The 18,228-nt window shown below is 41.8% G+C and overlaps 1 protein-coding gene across 1 annotated transcript; it reads left to right on the forward strand.

The window, feature by feature from the left end:
• The first annotated feature begins 345 nt into the window (after nt 1-345).
• Nucleotides 346-2,883, forward strand: LOC145655737 (uncharacterized). The gene is made up of 3 exons (XM_081709232.1): nt 346-416; nt 507-562; nt 654-2,883. Exons 1-3 carry the CDS (start codon nt 385-387, stop codon nt 2,801-2,803), a joined length of 2,238 nt encoding a protein of 745 aa, XP_081565358.1. The 5' UTR covers nt 346-384; the 3' UTR covers nt 2,804-2,883.
• Nucleotides 2,884-18,228: the final 15,345 nt, after the last annotated feature.

The raw sequence follows: 18,228 nt of genomic DNA on the forward strand, positions 1-18,228 counted from the left end.
ACAAAAATAAAGTGAAACATGGATATTTGATGGATTCAAATGCTCAACAAATAAACAGCCAAACTCAATTCCACCCATGTGAGAAGGAAACAAACAAACCAGAAGTGAACATTAAGGCCTGTACAATTAATGCAGCCTCTGGTACTACCGCAATATTACTGTTATGCTTAATATCAGCCCATTATCATTTCTAGCTCTTGGTACTCACTCGTAGGTTCCTTTAATTGGTTAGATAATGGCTGAAAAGAGTTTGAACAGGTGATTCTTATGAGCTAACTTTAATGAGAGGCTTAAAAGGAATGCAGACAAACTGGGATCTTGTGTCTGTCTGTGCTTCTCCCAGGGGGAAGGGTTGGTGTATGAAACTGGGTATTGGGGTTTCCCATGTCTAGCAGTACAATGTGGTGGAGCAGAAGGTAGTCATATCCTGTGCTTATGTTATGGCGTTACCTTGTATGTGTTTAAGAGAGTTGATTTTCATGTTTAAATGCCTTTTTGTCTTGTAGGTTCTGGTTACTCCTCCCTGTCATATTTCAGCTGAGGGATGCAGAGGGGCTTGGTGGTGAGAAACTGTTCAGATCAAACCACAAATGGTGATGCTTTGTGTCTATTCAGGAATTTAAGCAATCTCTGCTCTGTTCATCCCCTTCAAGTGTGGAACAAATCTGCACCACATTGGTATGGTGTAGCAACATCAGCTTCTGTGGCTCAGCCCCAAGAAGTTGGCTACCTACCTTATCTGACCAAGATGGAGGGCTCTCCTTCCAGTGTTGCATCTAAGCAAAGTAGCTCTGTGTTCCCTCAGCAAGGCCTGGAACCCAGTCAGACTGCGGGAGGATGTTTAAGGAGTGGTTCCAGAAGTCAAATGGATTCAAGTGCACAGACTGCAAGTGGCTCTGCTGGGTATTACCAGTCTGTGTTCCAAGGTGGCCAGCAATTCCCTGGACTTGTAGCCAAAGCTCAACTGCAGGATTCTTCTGGTAATGGTGAAATTCAGTTTCAGGGGCAGAGTGCTAATCGTGTCTTTGGCACCCCCCAGACTTCTAGTGGTCTGTTTCAACAAGGTGTCTGGCATCAGGGGTCTGCTGGCAGCTTGGACTCTATATCCAGTGCTCAAGGTTCCCCAATTCAGTATACTGGTTCAACAATGCACGCTGTGTCTGTTCAATCTGCTCCTACCCATCAGGGAGACTACAGGGCTCCATCCTCAGGCCACCCAACATACCATCCTTCAAAGAAGGTCCAACCTTCTCGTGTTCCTTCCCCTCAATCTCAAAGCTACACACAGCTGAAATCCAGACTCTTAGCTAGCCAAAGTGCCAGTGGGAGTTCTGGTGTAACCTCTACTAGCCGACAGCCCGTCAAGGATACTGAACAACATGGCAGCTCTCGCGGGGCTGTTCCTTTTCGGTTTGCAAATGGATGGCAGACATGGAGAGGGCAGACTAGCCAGTTGCAGATGCAGGGCTCCAGTGCTGGTTCTTCTATTGCCTCTACAAGCCAACAGTCTGCCAGTGATGCTCCACAAAAAAGCAGCTACTATGGGCCTTTGCCAGCCCAGGGTGCAGGTACAGGGCAGACCACTGGCTGGCAGTCTGCAATGCAACCTGCCCAGTTCCAAATGCAGGGCTCCTGTGTGGATTCTGGCTTGACCTCTACTAGCCAACAGCCTGTCAAGAATGCAGCGCAACATGGCAGCTGTCGTGGGTCTGGTCCTTCTCAGACTGCAAGTAGATGGCTGACATCGAGCAAACCATTTGCATCACAGACGCGGGGCTCCAGTGTGAGTTCAAATGTCTTTACTAGCCAACAGTCTGCCAGTGATGCTCCACAAAAAAGCAGCTACTATGGGCCTCTGCCAGTCCAGGGTGCAGGCACAGGGCAGAACACTGGCTGGCAGTCTGCACAGCAAGCTGGTCAGTCTCAAATGCAGAGGTTGAGCTCCACCCACCAGCAGTCAGCTGGTGATGTGCAAAAAAGCAGCAGTTATTATGCACCTGTGCTTACCCACAGTGTAGGAACCCAGCCCTCTAGTTATGATCATGCTTCAATACAGACTGGACCTGTGCTGGGTACAGGTATGTGGCAGTCCACTAGCCAACAGTCTGCACTACAGACTGCCCAGTCCCAAATGCAGGGCTCCAGTGCTGGTTCTGGTGTGACATCTAGTAGCCAACAGTCTGTCAGTAATGCTCCACAAAAAAGCAGCTCCTCTAGGTTCCTCCATTCTCAGGTTGGGAGTACATGGCAGACAGGAAGCCACCAGTCTGCCCAGGCCCAGTTGCAGGGTTCCGGTACAAGTTCTGCCATGACCTCCCCCAGCCAGCAATCCAATGATGCTGCTCAAAGCAGCAGCTCATGTAGGGCCTCCCCTTCACAGGTTGGGAGCGTGGGCCAAACTTGGAGCCACCAGACTGCATTGCACACTGACCAGTCCCAGAAGGGGGTCCCAAATCCTCCCCAAACTGCCTCCCGCACAGTAACCTTCAACCAATACAACCCAGCAAGTCAGACCCCATCCAGCATGAATGGGTTGTCCAAAGGGCATCTTGGCAGCTACTCTAGTGGGTGGGGACAGAATGCTGTGATGCAGGCAGGTGGAAGACAGCCAGTATTTGCTGTAGATTTTAATGTGGGCCAACAGTCTTCTGACGTGCAGTTACCCTACACTGGTTCCCCATCAAGTGTGTCCAGTGGTTCTAGCAGCTACAGCTTCACTCAGGACTTGCCTAGTCACTCCAACTACCACCACAGTAAACCCCAACTGCCTCCTACTCAGTTCAGTGGGATGGTCAAGCACTAGGCTCAGGCTAATGCTGTTCAACAAAATGATGCTGAAACTATTCTTGGTTCTTCTTAATCCTGCTTTCTTAAATAAAATGTGTTGGCAACACTGCTGTCTGCTTGGTTTCTGTTGGTTAAACAATGCTGTGTGAAATTTGAAGGGGACACTAGACAAACAGGGGACTCTGTAGTGAGGTGGCTCTTTGGTTTGTTTGTTTTTTTTGGCCCCCTTTTTCTTGTATGCCACAATTACACTAGTTAGAATGAGGATGTCCAAACTGCTTGAGGTCTAAAGCTGTGTGGGTTTAGTGCATGTTCAGCAGAATTCACTCTGACTGTTTACAGTTCACATTTTCACATGGACCTTCATAAGACTGTATTTGAAATGGGACCTGTGAAGTACACTGACAACTGTGTGGAAGTCCTCATTCTGAATTGAGGGTTGTTTAAAACTGGCTCATGTTTACCTAAATGGTGTTCACTTTAAGGTGTATGGGAAGTGTTTTCGTTTAGTTGGTTGGTTCCTCTGTAGTGATTCTATTGAGGCTGAAGGAGCAATGCAGTTTTAGTTGAACTTGGTTTAACACATAAATCACTTATGTAAAAATTGTGTGAGGTGCTGAGACACCACCCAGTCATTTTTAGAAGAGGGTGATTTTGAAAGAAGGTGAACATCCTCTTAAAGAACACTACAAAGTCTTCCTTTCTTGAGAAACTTTTTTTTTCTTTTCTAAAAACATTTGTTGAAGGAAGAGGTTGGGGGCACAAACTTAAATCATTAATCAAATAGATAAGTCAGATTTTTTAAAAAACACAAATGCTTTATGAAACCTGGTTAAAGAGCTGGCTGAGGCTGTGTTCAATATGAAGTGCAGGATCTACAGTCCCTGTTTTCTCCTTGTCTTTATTGTTGATCTGTGTGAATGATGTTTCCACTTGTTTCTTGTAACCTGGTTCATGGTCCCTGTAACTTCTCTTTCCTAAGAAAGCAAAACAGGTTGAGCCTTATACTGAAATGAGGATGTAAACGCGTATGTACAATATATATTTATTTCAAGATGGCACCAGTGAAGTCGGCTGCCGTCACGACTGCTCCATCCACACCTGTCACTTTTCGCTATCTTCTTTGCCCTTTTTGTTCTTCCTGCTATTCCTGACATCTATAAAGCCCTTCTTTCTTTCTTCACCACGATACGCATCTCATACAGCAGAGATGCTCTTATTTCTCTTAGTCTACATAGCACTCACCTCAAGCCGTCTCTAACCCCAGACCCAAGATGGCCGACGGAGATCCTGAAGGAGAACAAAAGACGCGACATTAGGAAAAGGCCTCGAGGAAAACGAGCCACCGTCAGGAACAGGCTGAGGGCTCAGGCACACCAAGCTCCCTTACCTAGCATCCTGCTAGCCAATGTCCAGTCTCTGGACAACAAGCTCGACGACCTCCGGGCCAGGATAAAGTTCCAGAGGGACATTCGGGACTGCAACCTCCTCTGCTTCACCGAGTCGTGGCTGAACTCAGCGGTACTAAGCTGAAACGGGAAACTCCAATTCAGAGGAAGGTCACACGCTGGACAGACCAATTGCTGGCTACTCTGCAGGACGCTCTGGATGACACGGACTGGGACATGTTTCAGTGCAGCAATGGTGATGTCAGCGAATTTATGGAGGCAGTAGTAGGGTTTATTGGGATTCCAAGAGCCACTATCAAGAAGTTTCCCAACCTGAAGCCCTGGGTGGACAAAACCATCCACGAGGCTCTGAACTCTCTCACTGCCACCTGCAACGCGGGGATCATCAGTGGGAACATGGAGGAGTACAAGTCTGTGGCATACAGAGTGTGCAGGGCAGTGAGGGAGGTGAAGCGGTGCTATGGGAGGAAACTAGAGACATAGTTCCAGCAGAGTGGCTCTAGATCCCTGTGGCAGGGAATATGGACCATCACGGACTACAGAAGCCCACCCTGCGGACTGATGAGTGCAGATGAGTCTCTGGTGAATGAGCTAAACACGCTTGCTTCGAGGCTACATCTAGCAGTGCTAATGCTAACAGCGCTAGCGCTAACAACGCTAATGGTGCTATCGGAGCAGCCAACATGCGCAGAGCCCACCATAAGCCAGCGCCCTCTCATCATCATGGAGAGTGACGTGAGGAGAGTATTTAAAAGGGTGAATACCAGGAAGGCGGCGGTAGAGTCCTCAAAGCCTGCGCAGACCAGCTAGCCCCGGTATTCACTAACATCTTCAACCTCTCCCTGATGCTCGGTATCGTCCCATCCAGCTTCAAGTGATCCACCATCGTCCACGTCCCAAAGAAAGCTCGACCCTCTGGCCTCAATGACTACCACCCCATTGCCCTCACATCAGTCGTGATGAAGTGTTTTGAAAAGGTAGTCAGAGACTTCATCACCTCTTCACTGCCAGCCTCCATGGATCCACTGCAGTTTGCATACCGCCACAACCGCTCCACTGATGATGCAATTGCACATCTGCTCCACACCACACTGACCCACCTGGACAAAGGGAGGGGTAATTATGTTAAAATGCTGTTTGTCAACTACAGTTCAGCATTTAATACCCTCATCCCCTCCAGACTCACTACTAAGTTGGAGGATCCAGGATTGCATCCATATGACAAGAGGGCCTACCTGGAGGAGATTAAACACCTGGAGAGCTGGTGCCAGGAAAATAATCTCCTCCTTAACATCAGCCAGACAAAGGAGCTGATTGTGGACTGCAGCAAGAAGCAGGAGCGGCACTACCAACCTGTGAGGATCAATGGAACCACGGTGGAGAGAGTAGACAGTTTCAGGTACCTTGGAGTTCACATCTCGCAGGACCTGTCCTGGTCCCGCCACACCAACTGCCTGGCAAAGAAGGCTCGTCAGCGTCTTTACCACCTCAGATGCTTAAGAGAAAGAGATCATTCCAAATGACATCTATAAGGCTTCATATAATAAGCTCTGTTAGCTTCAGAGATGTACTATATCTGTAGCCTTTAACAGCAGGCTACGCTTCACACCACGTCTCTTCTGCCCTCAGGCGGTTGGCAGAGATTGCTAACCTGCAGGAGTACCTGGAGAAAGAGGACATCAAGAAGGAGTTATCAACAATTCTTATCAATGCACATGTTCTGGAAAAAACTTATGTGAGGGAAAGGCTATCATGTTATTTAAATAGTCAGAATTTTAGCACAGAGTTACTGTGTGTGGTTCCCACAAGTGGATATATTTCAAAACACTATAAAGCTCTTTATGACAGTCCTGTGAACTTGAATAAAGCCTTTTCCAACCCTTCAATGATGCACCGGTGTGATGTTGAATTGTCTTTGAAAACTGAAACATTCTCACAAAACAAATTCAGTGCATTGCAAGCATGTTTTGCATCGATTCTAGTGTTAAATCAAAGATGAGAAATAATACCCGTTTCTTGAAATATTGCAAAATTTGTCTTTGAATTTGGATAAGCAATGCTATTTACTCATATTTACATAGTGCGCTATGTTGTCAAATTTTTATACCAGCGTCTGATTAGCTTTCGATTTCAACAGGAAAAAAAAGGAAAAAAGAAAATGGTATATATTTTGCAAAATGAGTGAGACCTTTCTCTGGGACAGCTCCTTTTTAAACAGCATGCTGATCTCTTGCCAATAAATTCATTGAATGAACTCTAAATTGATAAAAGGAAAATTGTAACAAATCAATAATACCAACTGACCAGAATGTGGACAAGAGCCAAAAGTCGAAACACTAACAAAACTAGCTGCAGGAAATGGGCTCGTTGGTCTAGGTGTCTGATTTTTGCTTAGGGTGTGAGTGGTCCCAGGTTCAATTGGTTGATGAGCCTTTCATCTTTACTTCTGATACATAGTTGCACTGCACCATGCGTCATTGTCTCCTTATGAAATGAGCAAAATAAATGACTTCTGCTTCTTACGAATGTCCAGTAAAAATGGCACTAGATTGCCCTACTAAGAGGCTTGTTATTCTAGGCTTGCGATAGTAGCTTTGGGTGCAAGAGTTCCTATGTTCAACTGGCCCAAAAGCCCACCTTGACCTTGAAACACTGGTTGCTGTGAGAGCATTTAGGTTTGTGTTTAATTTTGGTAAGTGAAGTTCAGCTTCAGACAAAGCAATGGTGCCCACGTCCTTTCCTGGTGATCCAGTGTCCCACAGAGAATACATTTTGTACTGTTTACTCTAAAATAAATGAAAGAGTGCATTAACTCTAACACTTGTGTTACCTTGGGTTTAGAAATAAACTCTCTGGGTCCAAAATTGGCTTGTTATGTTTTTAGGAATTTACAATGGCAACCCTCACCTTAAAGCAATGTCTATGTCTAGAGATAAATGGGTCGCCCTAGGAACAACATTAAAGCTAGCGCTTTAAAAGTCGGTGACTTCCCTCTGTCCAAGGCCTAGATTAAAGCCATTGAATTTCATGTGGCTAAATGAAATCATTGATGCACAAGCCTCACGGTCATGGTTTTTTTTTTTTAAGTGCATTTTGCCCTGTCATTTCCAATGTGTATTTCACAGGCTAAACACGTTGAGGCCGAATGATGCAGCGCCAAGAAAATCTCCGTGCACCATCTGGTCAAGGCTTAGATTAGAGCCAGCAAGTTTGGTGTCGATAGGTCAAAGCACTAGTGTGCAGGCCTTAGGAGTGTTCTTTTCAAAGGCTATGTAAAGATGATATCGAAGGACTGGCTATAATGTAACAGTCAAGTTATATTTGGCTTGCAACTAGGCTCTGTAGGGTGGAAGAACTACAGGGCCAGAAATGGGTTGTCTTTCGGTACCTATTACAGATACACCTCTTCGTAACATTTGGGTGAAGTAAGAAAGCCAGCTATGGTGGAAACACAGCATAGCCAAAGGCATAAAAAAAGCCTGAAATTATCATGCCTTTGATAGCCAAATAAGACAGCTCAGCACGTGGAAGGTCACAATGAGAAGATGGCTTGGATTCCTTCACAAATAGCAAAATGGGTTTTGTGTGCAGACTCACAGATCATGAACAGTAGAGCACACTCACATAGTCAGCAGGACTCAAACCTGCGTGGGGAAACCCCATTGGATTTCTAATAATGGAAATTATCATACCTTTTGTTGTGGAAATGTACTTTGCTTCGCTTTACTTTGCTTTGTGTTTCTATAGTCACAGCATAACAGTCCGTACCTAGGCGTGAGAGCCAAGGACATCAGCGGCTAACATGCTGTTCTACAAAGAGAGCTAGAAGAAGACTGTTCTAACCGTAGAGATAGAAGACCCCACCTGCGCTCAGGCTAACCAAAACATAAAGTTCAGATACGTTGTAGGAGCTGTTTTTTCTTTCTTTTCTTCTCTGTGTACAAGGGGAGAGGGACTTGTACTGTGAGTCAGTTCTCTTTCTCTGTTATACAGGGGACAGAACTCAATAAACTTATTCAATAAACTTACTCAATGCATACGGCTGTCCGTGTTTGATGTGTTCTCATTTTTCCACCACACCTTTGATGGCCAAATAAAACAGCTCAGCACGTAGAAGGTCACAATGAGAAGATGGCTTGGATTCCCTCACAGACAAAGTGAGTTTTGAGTGCAGACTCACAGATCATGAACAGTAGAGCACACTCACATAGTCAGCAGGACTCAAAACTGCACAGGGAAACCCCAATGGATTTCTAGTCCATTGTCCTCTCGGCCATGGCTACGACATAAATCATCAACAATTCTTATCAATGCACATGTTCTGGAAAAACCTTTGTGAGGGTAAGGCTATCATGTTATTTGAATAGTCAAAGTTTTAGCACAGAGTTACTGTGTGTGGTTCCCACAAGTGGATATATTTCAAAACACTATAAAACTCTTAATGACAGTCCTGTGAACTTGCATAAAGCCTATTCCTTACCCTTCAATGATCCACTGGCGTGACGTTGAATCGTCTTTGAAAACTGAAACATTCTCATAAAACAAATTCAGTGCATTGCAAGCATGTTTAGCATTGATTCTAGTCTTAAATCAAAGATGAGGAATAATACCCGTTTCTTGAAATATTGCGAAATTTCTCTTTGAATTTGGAAAAGAAATGCATTTTAGTCATTTTACATATTTTTGAACCCTGAGTGATACCTTACACCTTGGACAGCTCCTTTTTAAACAGCAGGCTGATCTCTTGCCAATAAAGTCATCAAATGAACTCTAAGTTGATAAAAAAAATAATTAAAAATTTTAACAAATCAGTAATGCCAATTAACCCCTATATGCGCCAACGCAGATACATACACATACAATTAGATGGAAAATAGCCTTCTGTAATTACAAAATTGACTTATTCAACCGTACCTTGTTCAGTAAAGTTCACCTATGATTAGGTTTAATTCACTCTATTGTCTTCCAACTTTATAACTGCTGAAATCTGTCAAGTGAAATGACATATAAATGCTTGCGCTCACCTTTATATACTTGTAGTGACGTCAAAGATGTTGTCATGTCATATGCATTGTGACATTTCTAGAATGCTGCACTGACATTTTGGTTATTGGGAAAATAAGTCAATAGTTCAAAAAATATTTGAAATCCCTATTTTTAGCAGCAGCCGAGTAAGTAGCTGATAGATGGGTACTGGTAGATGGGTACATCTTTCTTCAAAAGAACCCTTATATGACTTTCAATTTTTTTTTCTTCATGTAAAGAGACCCTTTTATGTGTAACAAAAAAATAATGTGATTTGTCAAACATCCAATTTCAAACAAAATATGCCCCAAAAAAGACCAAACCAAAGACTTAAAGAATACTAATAAGAGATTAATTATCTGCAAAATTTACAAAGATTTGTACTGTAAAGCATGACATTTACTGTTTGTGAACAAATCAGGATCAATAATATCCAGTAAAGTGGTGGGTATATTTTGGAGAAAAGTTACATATTAAACTTATTTTCCTCAAAATCTTCATTTTGATTAACATTTGAGGTATGAAACCTAATAAGTAAGAAGTTCCTGAAACATTGGTTGTACATGCACTTGCATAAAGTGATCAATCGGTCTGGCTACAAACCGGCACATTCTACAGAAACGGCCCTCATAGCATGTGACGAAAAAACTTCATGCTGGTAAAGCTGCCAAACAGTCATCTGTTTTGATTCTTCTAGTCCTTTCAGCAGCCTTTGACATTCTTCTCTAATCTAACACGGTCTTGCAGATTTCTCCTTTGTAACATATGAAAGATTCTGCCCTATCTCTCGCAGGACGCTACCCAGGTGCTTGTGTAGTCTTTTGTGATCTCAAAGCTAGACTACTGCAACTCGCTACTTGCTGGTCTTCCTCTAAGAGCCATCGGCCCGCTACAACTTGTCCAGAATGCAGCAGCACGACTGGTCTTCAATCTTCCGAAGTTTACACGTTACTCCACTGCTGCACTCCCTTCACTGGCTCCCAGTAGCTGCACACATCAGATTTAAAACCTTGATGCTTGCCTACAAAAGCCAAAAATGGATCATCCCCTTCATACATGAAGTCAATGGTCAAAGCCCGATCCGTTGCTTGAGCACTTTGAACCTCAAGTACGGCTCGGCTTGAAATTCCTTGCTTCGGTTCTCATTGACGACAAGCATCGAGACTATTTTCTGTCCTGGCTCCAAGATGGTGAAATGAACTCCCACTTGCTGTCCAGTCAGCAGAGTCCTTTGCAGTCTTCAAATGCAGACTGAAGACCCATCTATTTGCAGACTAGTTAAAGGACAACTGACACTGCTCCCATATTGACTGACTAAATTTGTACTTATTGTAGGGTATTGTTTATGTTGTTTAAAAAACTCTAGCACTTATTGTTTATTGCACTTATCATTGTTTAAGATAGACCTTATGTATTTTGTACTTCTAGGTATCAGCATTGATCCCTGTATTCTACAGTATTCTAGTTCATTGGTATGTGGGACTCTAACCTACTGTACTGTACTAAGATATTCTATGAGTAAAGGACAAAGCACTTTTGTAAGTCGCTCTGGATAAGAGCATCTGCTAAATGCTGTAAATGTAAATGTAAATGTAATCAAAAACCAGCCATTTTTGCACATTTTCAGCAAATTGATGTTTCAGGCTTTATTGATGATTTGAGCGTTGCCTTGTAAAGAACGATAACATCCTCGTGAAACGTGACGAGATGGGGGAAACATCTTCACTACCTATCATAAGACAAAAAAGTTATTGATTTTTAAAAAATGGATATAACTGTGATATTCTGTCTAACAACTAAATTGTCATATGTGTTTCTAGCAATATGTTCTTACCTGTAGTTGCAGCAGCAGCTACAGTGTTAGGGTGCTCCTTGCTTTTCTTTTTGAGTTTCTAACAAAAACAAAACAATGATTTAGTAGAAAAATATCAGAGCATAAGTAAATTTATAACTAAAAGTACATATACAAACCAGCAATAATGCAACAGAATATAATTTAGAACAAATTATGTAATTTATGCAAAGTGATATATACACATTCAGTGTGAAATGAAATTCAAATATGCACTACTTTAAAAATTAATAATGTAACAAAATCTAAATAAGAAATAAGTCAAATGTTTTACCTTTAAGTTCTTTGAGACCTTACTGAAGGGGAATAGGAAATGCAATCTCCCCTTCTGGGCTTTCATGGTTTTGCTCTGATTGTCCAGAGCAGGCTCAGTACATGGTGACCTAGCAGACATCTCAGACTCTAGTGATGGAGAGCTATGTATATTGATACTGAACAGGGAAGACCAATCATCGTGTGTGCTGGGGGACTCTTGAGCCTTCTTCACAGAGGGTGGGACAACCAACTCCATAACTTGGCTTGCCATGACGTCAGAGGAGGTGTTCATACTATCTGTGCGTAGCTCTGATGATGCCTGTGATGCTTTCAAGTCATCCTGCTCTAGAAAGATTTGCATGACCATACCACAGATCTCACAAGATGAGACCCTTTCAAGGTCAGGATTTATTAAATGACGGCACAAAAACTGCGTCCTTCCTTTTATGCGGGGAGTGATGTCTTGCAACAGTTCAGCAAATTCCTCCATCTCATCATCAAAGCGCTGAAGCATATCCGAAACCGGAGAGCCAGCTATAGCAATGGTACTTATAGGTCTAGATGTACCATCGTCTTGGACATCTGAGGATAACGATGTCAAACTCTTAGTATCTCCTATCAGAACCTCACTCATTGCTTCTGAATTTGTATCTTCCATAGCAGAGTGGAATTTCATCCAAATTTGGTCTCTCTCATGGTCATCCAGGCAACTGCGATGCGTATCAATAACTGCAGTCCTAACATCTCTGCTTAGAGAGTCTATATGAGCTGTCCCCTCCTTCACGTGGACTGAAGCTGAATGATTTATCTCACAAGATCTGGTACGGAAAGCATTCAGCAAATCTGCAGTTTCCTTCTTGGAATCTGAAAGCAACACTGATCTTACATCAACATCTAACATTTCTTCCAGAGATGAAAGAAGACCCATCACAGTTACTTCAGTGACAATGTCCGCAATGAATGAACCCATATGAGAGATCATGACCTTTGTCTCCTGTGAAAGAAAGGAGAGATAACATAGAAAGGCGAACATTGAAAATGGCTCCAAAATGGTTTTGGTTGTTTGATTTACAATTAATATGAATCCCATTTAAAATATGTTGATGTCTAAGCAATGTAGTATGACTTATTAGACTAGGGATTGCTTTCCGGATAGATGTCCACTGCCTAAAAGAATGTGAATAAAAGCATTCTTTAGAACTATAATTAATATTTCTGCTAAAAATCTGATGCATTCAAACGTATACCAAAAATAAAAATGATAAATTGAAGAAGAAGAAGAAGAAGAAGAAGAAGAAGAAGAAGAAGAAGAAGAAGAAGAAGACAAGGTTTAAAAATGGCATACTCATGAGTCAGAGCCATCACAAAATGGGTCAAGATTGGTGCAATATCCAGCTTCTCCAAGTCTGGGATGATTTGTTTGGCTCTATCAAGGAGCATTTTGCTGTCATTCCTCACAGGTTTATTCTTCTCGTCTTGTCTCGTGCTTTTTAACTTGCTCTTGTTTTGAGAACCATAGAGGAGGTTGAATAAAAAGACATTAAATATCAGGATAACATAACAACTGTGCTGACATCTCACTTTTTAGCAACAATTCGATTTTCTGATGAATAACAAATTTGGCCATTGTAAACTCACCTTTTTAAATACTGAAGAAGCCTGTGCCACTTTTGGAGGTGAAGGAATTTTACTATGGAAACAACAAAAATATATAAGGAAATGTTCGTTTGTCATTCTTCAAACATCAACAGCCTGAACTAAAATCCATGGTTAAATTATTTTGAGAGAGCTTGTGTCTAAGTTTATAGATTGTTATTCTTATTCTCTATTTAATGGATGAATCTCTGATAGAGCTCTGGTCCATGTTGTATTTTGTTAATTGCACAATACAATCAAAATTATTTTATTCTACTTTAGCACATTATAAGGAAAATAAGACTAATTCCTTTAACATTACTTCCTAATCTTTTAAAATAACAAGGCTGATGAAACATGTTTAATCTGTTTCATGTTTCATCGTTCCGATACTTTGGAATAGTCCAGAAAGTATTTATAGTATCTATTGGTGTTTAATACAGATTAAAGAGTGGCTTGTTTAGCTTAGTCTAATTGTTCAGCTTGTTTAGTCGGTTTAATTTAAATTCTGTTTAAATTAATTTCATTTTCTACATTTATATTTTGTGACTTTTAACTTTTATTTGATCAATGTTTTATTACTGAATACTGTTCGTTCATTTCAGTGTAAAGCACCTTGAGATTTTGGGTTCTATAAGGAATATGCTGTATAAATAAGAATCATTTAAAATTAATATTGTTATTCTAAGATTTTTTAACATTGTAGTGCCTTACATCTTCCTGCCAAAAAGACGCTTCTGTTTCTCCATTTGTCCTGGTCCAAGTTTTCTTAGGACTCTCCTGGGATACTTTGATCTGAAAAGGCGATATGAAGTCAAAAGCATAAATCATTTTTACAGTTTGGTGGACAGACAGCAATCTAACATGTAAGCAGGCAGGCTTGAGGATCAGAAGGCAGACAGTTATACATGTGAATGGCAGTCAGTTCAGAAAGACTGTCAGTATGCAGACCAACACTCATGAAGGACAGAAAACAGGCAAGAAAGCAATCAGAATGGCAGCACACCTTTACAGGCAAATTTCAACAGGCAAGCAGCTGGGTATGCATATCCCTAAACCATTAGTTCCAAAGGCTAAATCTTACTGCATTGAATACAAAAAGTTTATGAATGGTTTAAACTGATTTTATTAGTGGTTAATAATTAGGTCACAAACAACTTAAACATCATTAAATAAACAGTCATGACACATACACAAAAGGGGCAGCAGGAATGTGTTGACCTGTAGAATGTGTTGGTGGGTATATGGAAGTAACTTATTAGCTAACAAATATCTGACCCCACGTAATGGTGACTGTTGGAGAAGGCAAACTAAGATAAGTAACCAGTCAGGTTAGCAGTACATATGAAGGTGAGCTAACTAGCCCATATGGCAAGCAACACGTCAGCTGCTCTTTTTATGCATTTAAACTGTTCATTTATAGCCATTAACAAGGTACTTTAAAACTCTAGACTTTTCAAGAGGTAACCCATATTTCAAAAACTGATACTCCACCGTCAAATGTTTCTTTCTAAGAAAACAAGCTGTAAGGTAGCAAGCAAATTTCCAGAAAACACTAATGTCTGCTGAGAGCCCTGTTTTCTTTACTATTTAGGTTACTTTACTCATAACAAGAAGGCACAGAAAGCACACCCATATGTATGCACAGGTTATGTCTTGATTTTATATGTTGCAGCTGACCAAAAGGGTCGCTGCTACCTTTCATGGTGTTACAATAAATTATCATCTTTTGAGTTAAGGGCCAAAAAATTTGCTCATAACATAAAACCCATTTCCGCTTCACTGCTTCAAGCAATAAGTCCTTTTTTTTGATAATTCTTTTACATATATTGGTTTCCACAACGGGACGAAAATGACAGGGACTGAAACGCACCCATTAACATTCACTAGCTTACGTGTTATCCAACAGTCATTTCCAAATATTCAACCTGTGGCTCGGCACCGCTAAAATGATTTCATAACGTAGACGGCATCTGACAAAATCAACACATAACCGACAACTGCTGTGAAAGTTAGAAAACACAGAATACATACATTGTTTTCACTCACACAGCGCACAAAGTGTTAATGGTCAAAATTATCAAATTAAATTGTTTATATTAAACAGATTCTCTCTAGTGAGTGAACAGAGCTAGACGCAGAGAGAGGGGTGCTACTGTGGACCGACTCTTCTCTGCTAAGCAGAGCTGTTCGTCTCAAACTGCCCGCACTTAGGAACGTTATACGCACCTGCAGTGTGTACATACGACATCGAAATACGTCACCAAGTGTGGGCAGACGAGAAAGGGCGGGTATGGTGATGAAATTTGGTTTAATCACTTATATTACTTTTCTTGTACCTTTAAAATAGCAAAATCTAAATAGCATGAAAAGCAGTCGCTTATGCTTGACATAAAGCCTTGTGTGAGAAAACAGGTGGAACGTCAATGCATTCCATAACTATATAAAACTACAGCAGACAGACCGTTCATCATAAAATTAGAAAAGCTCTAGCTATAGTAGCTAAGCGGACATTTAGACAGACAAACAACCCAAACTGCAATACAGACAGAGGTGGGTAGAGTAGCCAAAAAGTAAAACCACTAAATTATCTGTTAAGTGGACGTACCGAACCAGGAATGGGTTTGCTCTTCCTCGACTCGTTTTGGCCAAGGGTGAGCGAGGGACTGTGGGTTCCATCAGTGCACATTCCTTGACCAATGTATTCTTAATGATCCATTTTATTTCTCATTCACACTACATCAAAGACAGTTCACTTAATTTTCAAATCCAGTGTGCATGCCTTAAAAGTATGCAAACTGTTCAAAACATATGCCTTAAATTAGAAAATGATATGCTGCTGATCATTGAAATAATCAACTTTCTGGAGAAGGAGAACCAGTCTCGATTGCAGTGGCTCGCACTGCTCTGTGCAAACAGTGTGCACAGAAAACAGGGATCCTCACGATTCTTTCCCAGCTGTTCGTCTTGGTTTTATTTGATAATGATTCTCTCATCAGAAATGCAAAATCTAAGTACTGAACTCTGTTAAAATTCTTATAATAAATGCATTTATCTATTATATTTACACATATTTTCTGTGTTTGAACAGGCATGGTATGGATATATATACTTTGACATTTCCCAGATCTATAAACAAATCTCACATACAAGACAGAATTCTGATACCGCACCTTTTGCAAAATTGTACATTTGCCATTAGATCATGTTTGGCTTGTGTTTTAACCTGTGCTAGAAGCCTCCAGGGTAAAACACAAACCAAACATGATGCCTTGCCGGCTCCTGAATATCCCTTTCAGTATCTACAGATAGACTACGCACATGCCACCTTGTAGTCAGTTGAAGTACCTGCTGGTGATTGTAGACAGGTTTTCCAAGTGGACTGAGGCATTTCCTTGTTCTTAGGTTAAAATCCTAGCCAAGGAGATAATACGGAGGTACTGTGTGCCTTGGGTAATAGATTCAGGTTAGGGACCCTGTTTCATTTCCAAGGTAACTCAGAAACTATGCACCTACCTAACTATTGACTGGAAATTTCACATCCCTTATCATCCTCAGTCATCTGGCATTGTTGAGAGAATGAAACATACCTTGAAAGAAAGGTTAACAAAGGCTATGATGGAAACAGGAAAAAAGTGGATACATCTACTGCCAGCGGTGTTATGTGAGATCAGAATGACGCCCAGTGCCACCAATAAATTGTCACCGTTTGATGTAACTTTTGGTAGACCATTTACCATCCCATGGGTCAGATGTAACCCAGGTGTTTCTCATTCAGGTGACATGGACGTGATCTTGGTGGACTACACCCAAATGTTGACTGAGAAATTGAACAGTGTGCATGGTAATGTCGCTTGCTCTCTCCCTCTTCCAGCAGACAAGCCTACTCATGCATTTATTCCAGGTGACACTGTTTTGGTCAAATCACTGAACCCTTGGAAAGCTGGTAAAGCTGCGTATGGACCCCCAACAACCGTGATCGCAGTGACCCGAACCGCTGTGCTTACATCGGGATCAGCACAGTGGATACACACCAGCCGGCTGAAGAAATCACCAGTAGCTGACGCGTCCGACAAGCAAAATGCACCTAAACACATTCACATATAGTACAAAATTTGTTATATGATTTCATGCTGAGGGACTGGCCCTTGGCTGCACCACACACCAAGGAAGTACTCCTTGGCCCTGTATGTCAATACACTTTAGCATTGGTATTATAACTTGATAGATATCCTTTCTGCCTATTAACATCCTTTTGCTGACTCTTTGGTCCTTTCCTGAAAGGTTCTTGCAAAACCTTACTATAGGAATAATGGGCCCCATTCATTTGATAATATTGCCATTATTTTCAGTCTCAAAAAGTACAAAATGGGGGATAGTGGGCTTTCAGAGTCATCAACAACAGTGTAATGGTAAATTAGCTTGTGTGGTCTCCCTGGTAGCGGTAGGAGAGGTGGAGCCAGGGAAGGACTGTCTGGTTTGTCAAGCATTCCATACACCCTGGGTACCAGTCCTGGTAGATGATGTTATGGCAGCAGCACTTAATCATAATTCATCCGACTGTCAGATCAATATGGGAGTACGGTTTATACGAAATGTATCTAAGGCAGCAGCTGCCAGTGGTAATCTCCCCGCATGGGCCTTGTTTGGTCGTTCATGGCCAAACCACAGGACAGACTGTGACATTGGCATTTGTAAATGGTATTACCCCCATTTCAGAAATATGACCCTAGCAGTATTACCTGTGAAAGGTAGCACCTGTCTATGTTCTGCAGGCTTGCCTGATTGTCCATTTTTTGGTCACACGCTGTGTATAAATGAGGTATGGACATTAGGCACGGGACTGGGCAAATGCACAATAAATAATATAACAGGCACACCGTCTCTTTGCCCTGCGATCCTGGGCACTGGCATATCTGCAGCTATCATGTGGGTATGCGGTAGGATGGAATACTCCAGCCTACCCACTTTGATTGTTAGTCATACCCGTCATCAATTTCCCTGAAAAGGATGTTGTACCCCAGCATTAACTATCCCATCTCTGGTCATATATACATGTTCGCAGTTGACATCTGACAGAGCTAAAAGGTCTGTAATTAATGGCACCCCTAATAGGTATGGTGGGTATGTACTGGCCAACCCATGGACTAATCCTGGAATGAACGCGGGTGGGAGTTTGTTCCTGGGAGGAGGAACTACTGCAGCCCTTAATAAAATTAATGGTTTGGCATGGCAGGTACTTAATTTAGCCAATAGGAGTGAAAA

This window comes from Electrophorus electricus, unplaced genomic scaffold (assembly GCF_041902795.1).
Source record: "Electrophorus electricus isolate QZ-2024a unplaced genomic scaffold, ASM4190279v1 Scaffold33, whole genome shotgun sequence".
Taxonomy (NCBI): domain Eukaryota; kingdom Metazoa; phylum Chordata; class Actinopteri; order Gymnotiformes; family Gymnotidae; genus Electrophorus; species Electrophorus electricus.

Bases quoted from the DNA above. Each gene is read 5' to 3' on its own strand.
- LOC145655737 (XM_081709232.1), top strand. From the start codon at position 385: ATGTCTAGCAGTACAATGTGGTGGAGCAGAAG. The intron at 417-506 runs GTAGTCATATCC...TTTGTCTTGTAG, and splicing joins ACAATGTGGTGGAGCAGAAG to GTTCTGGTTACTCCTCCCTG. The intron at 563-653 runs GTGAGAAACTGT...ATCCCCTTCAAG, and splicing joins GGATGCAGAGGGGCTTGGTG to TGTGGAACAAATCTGCACCA.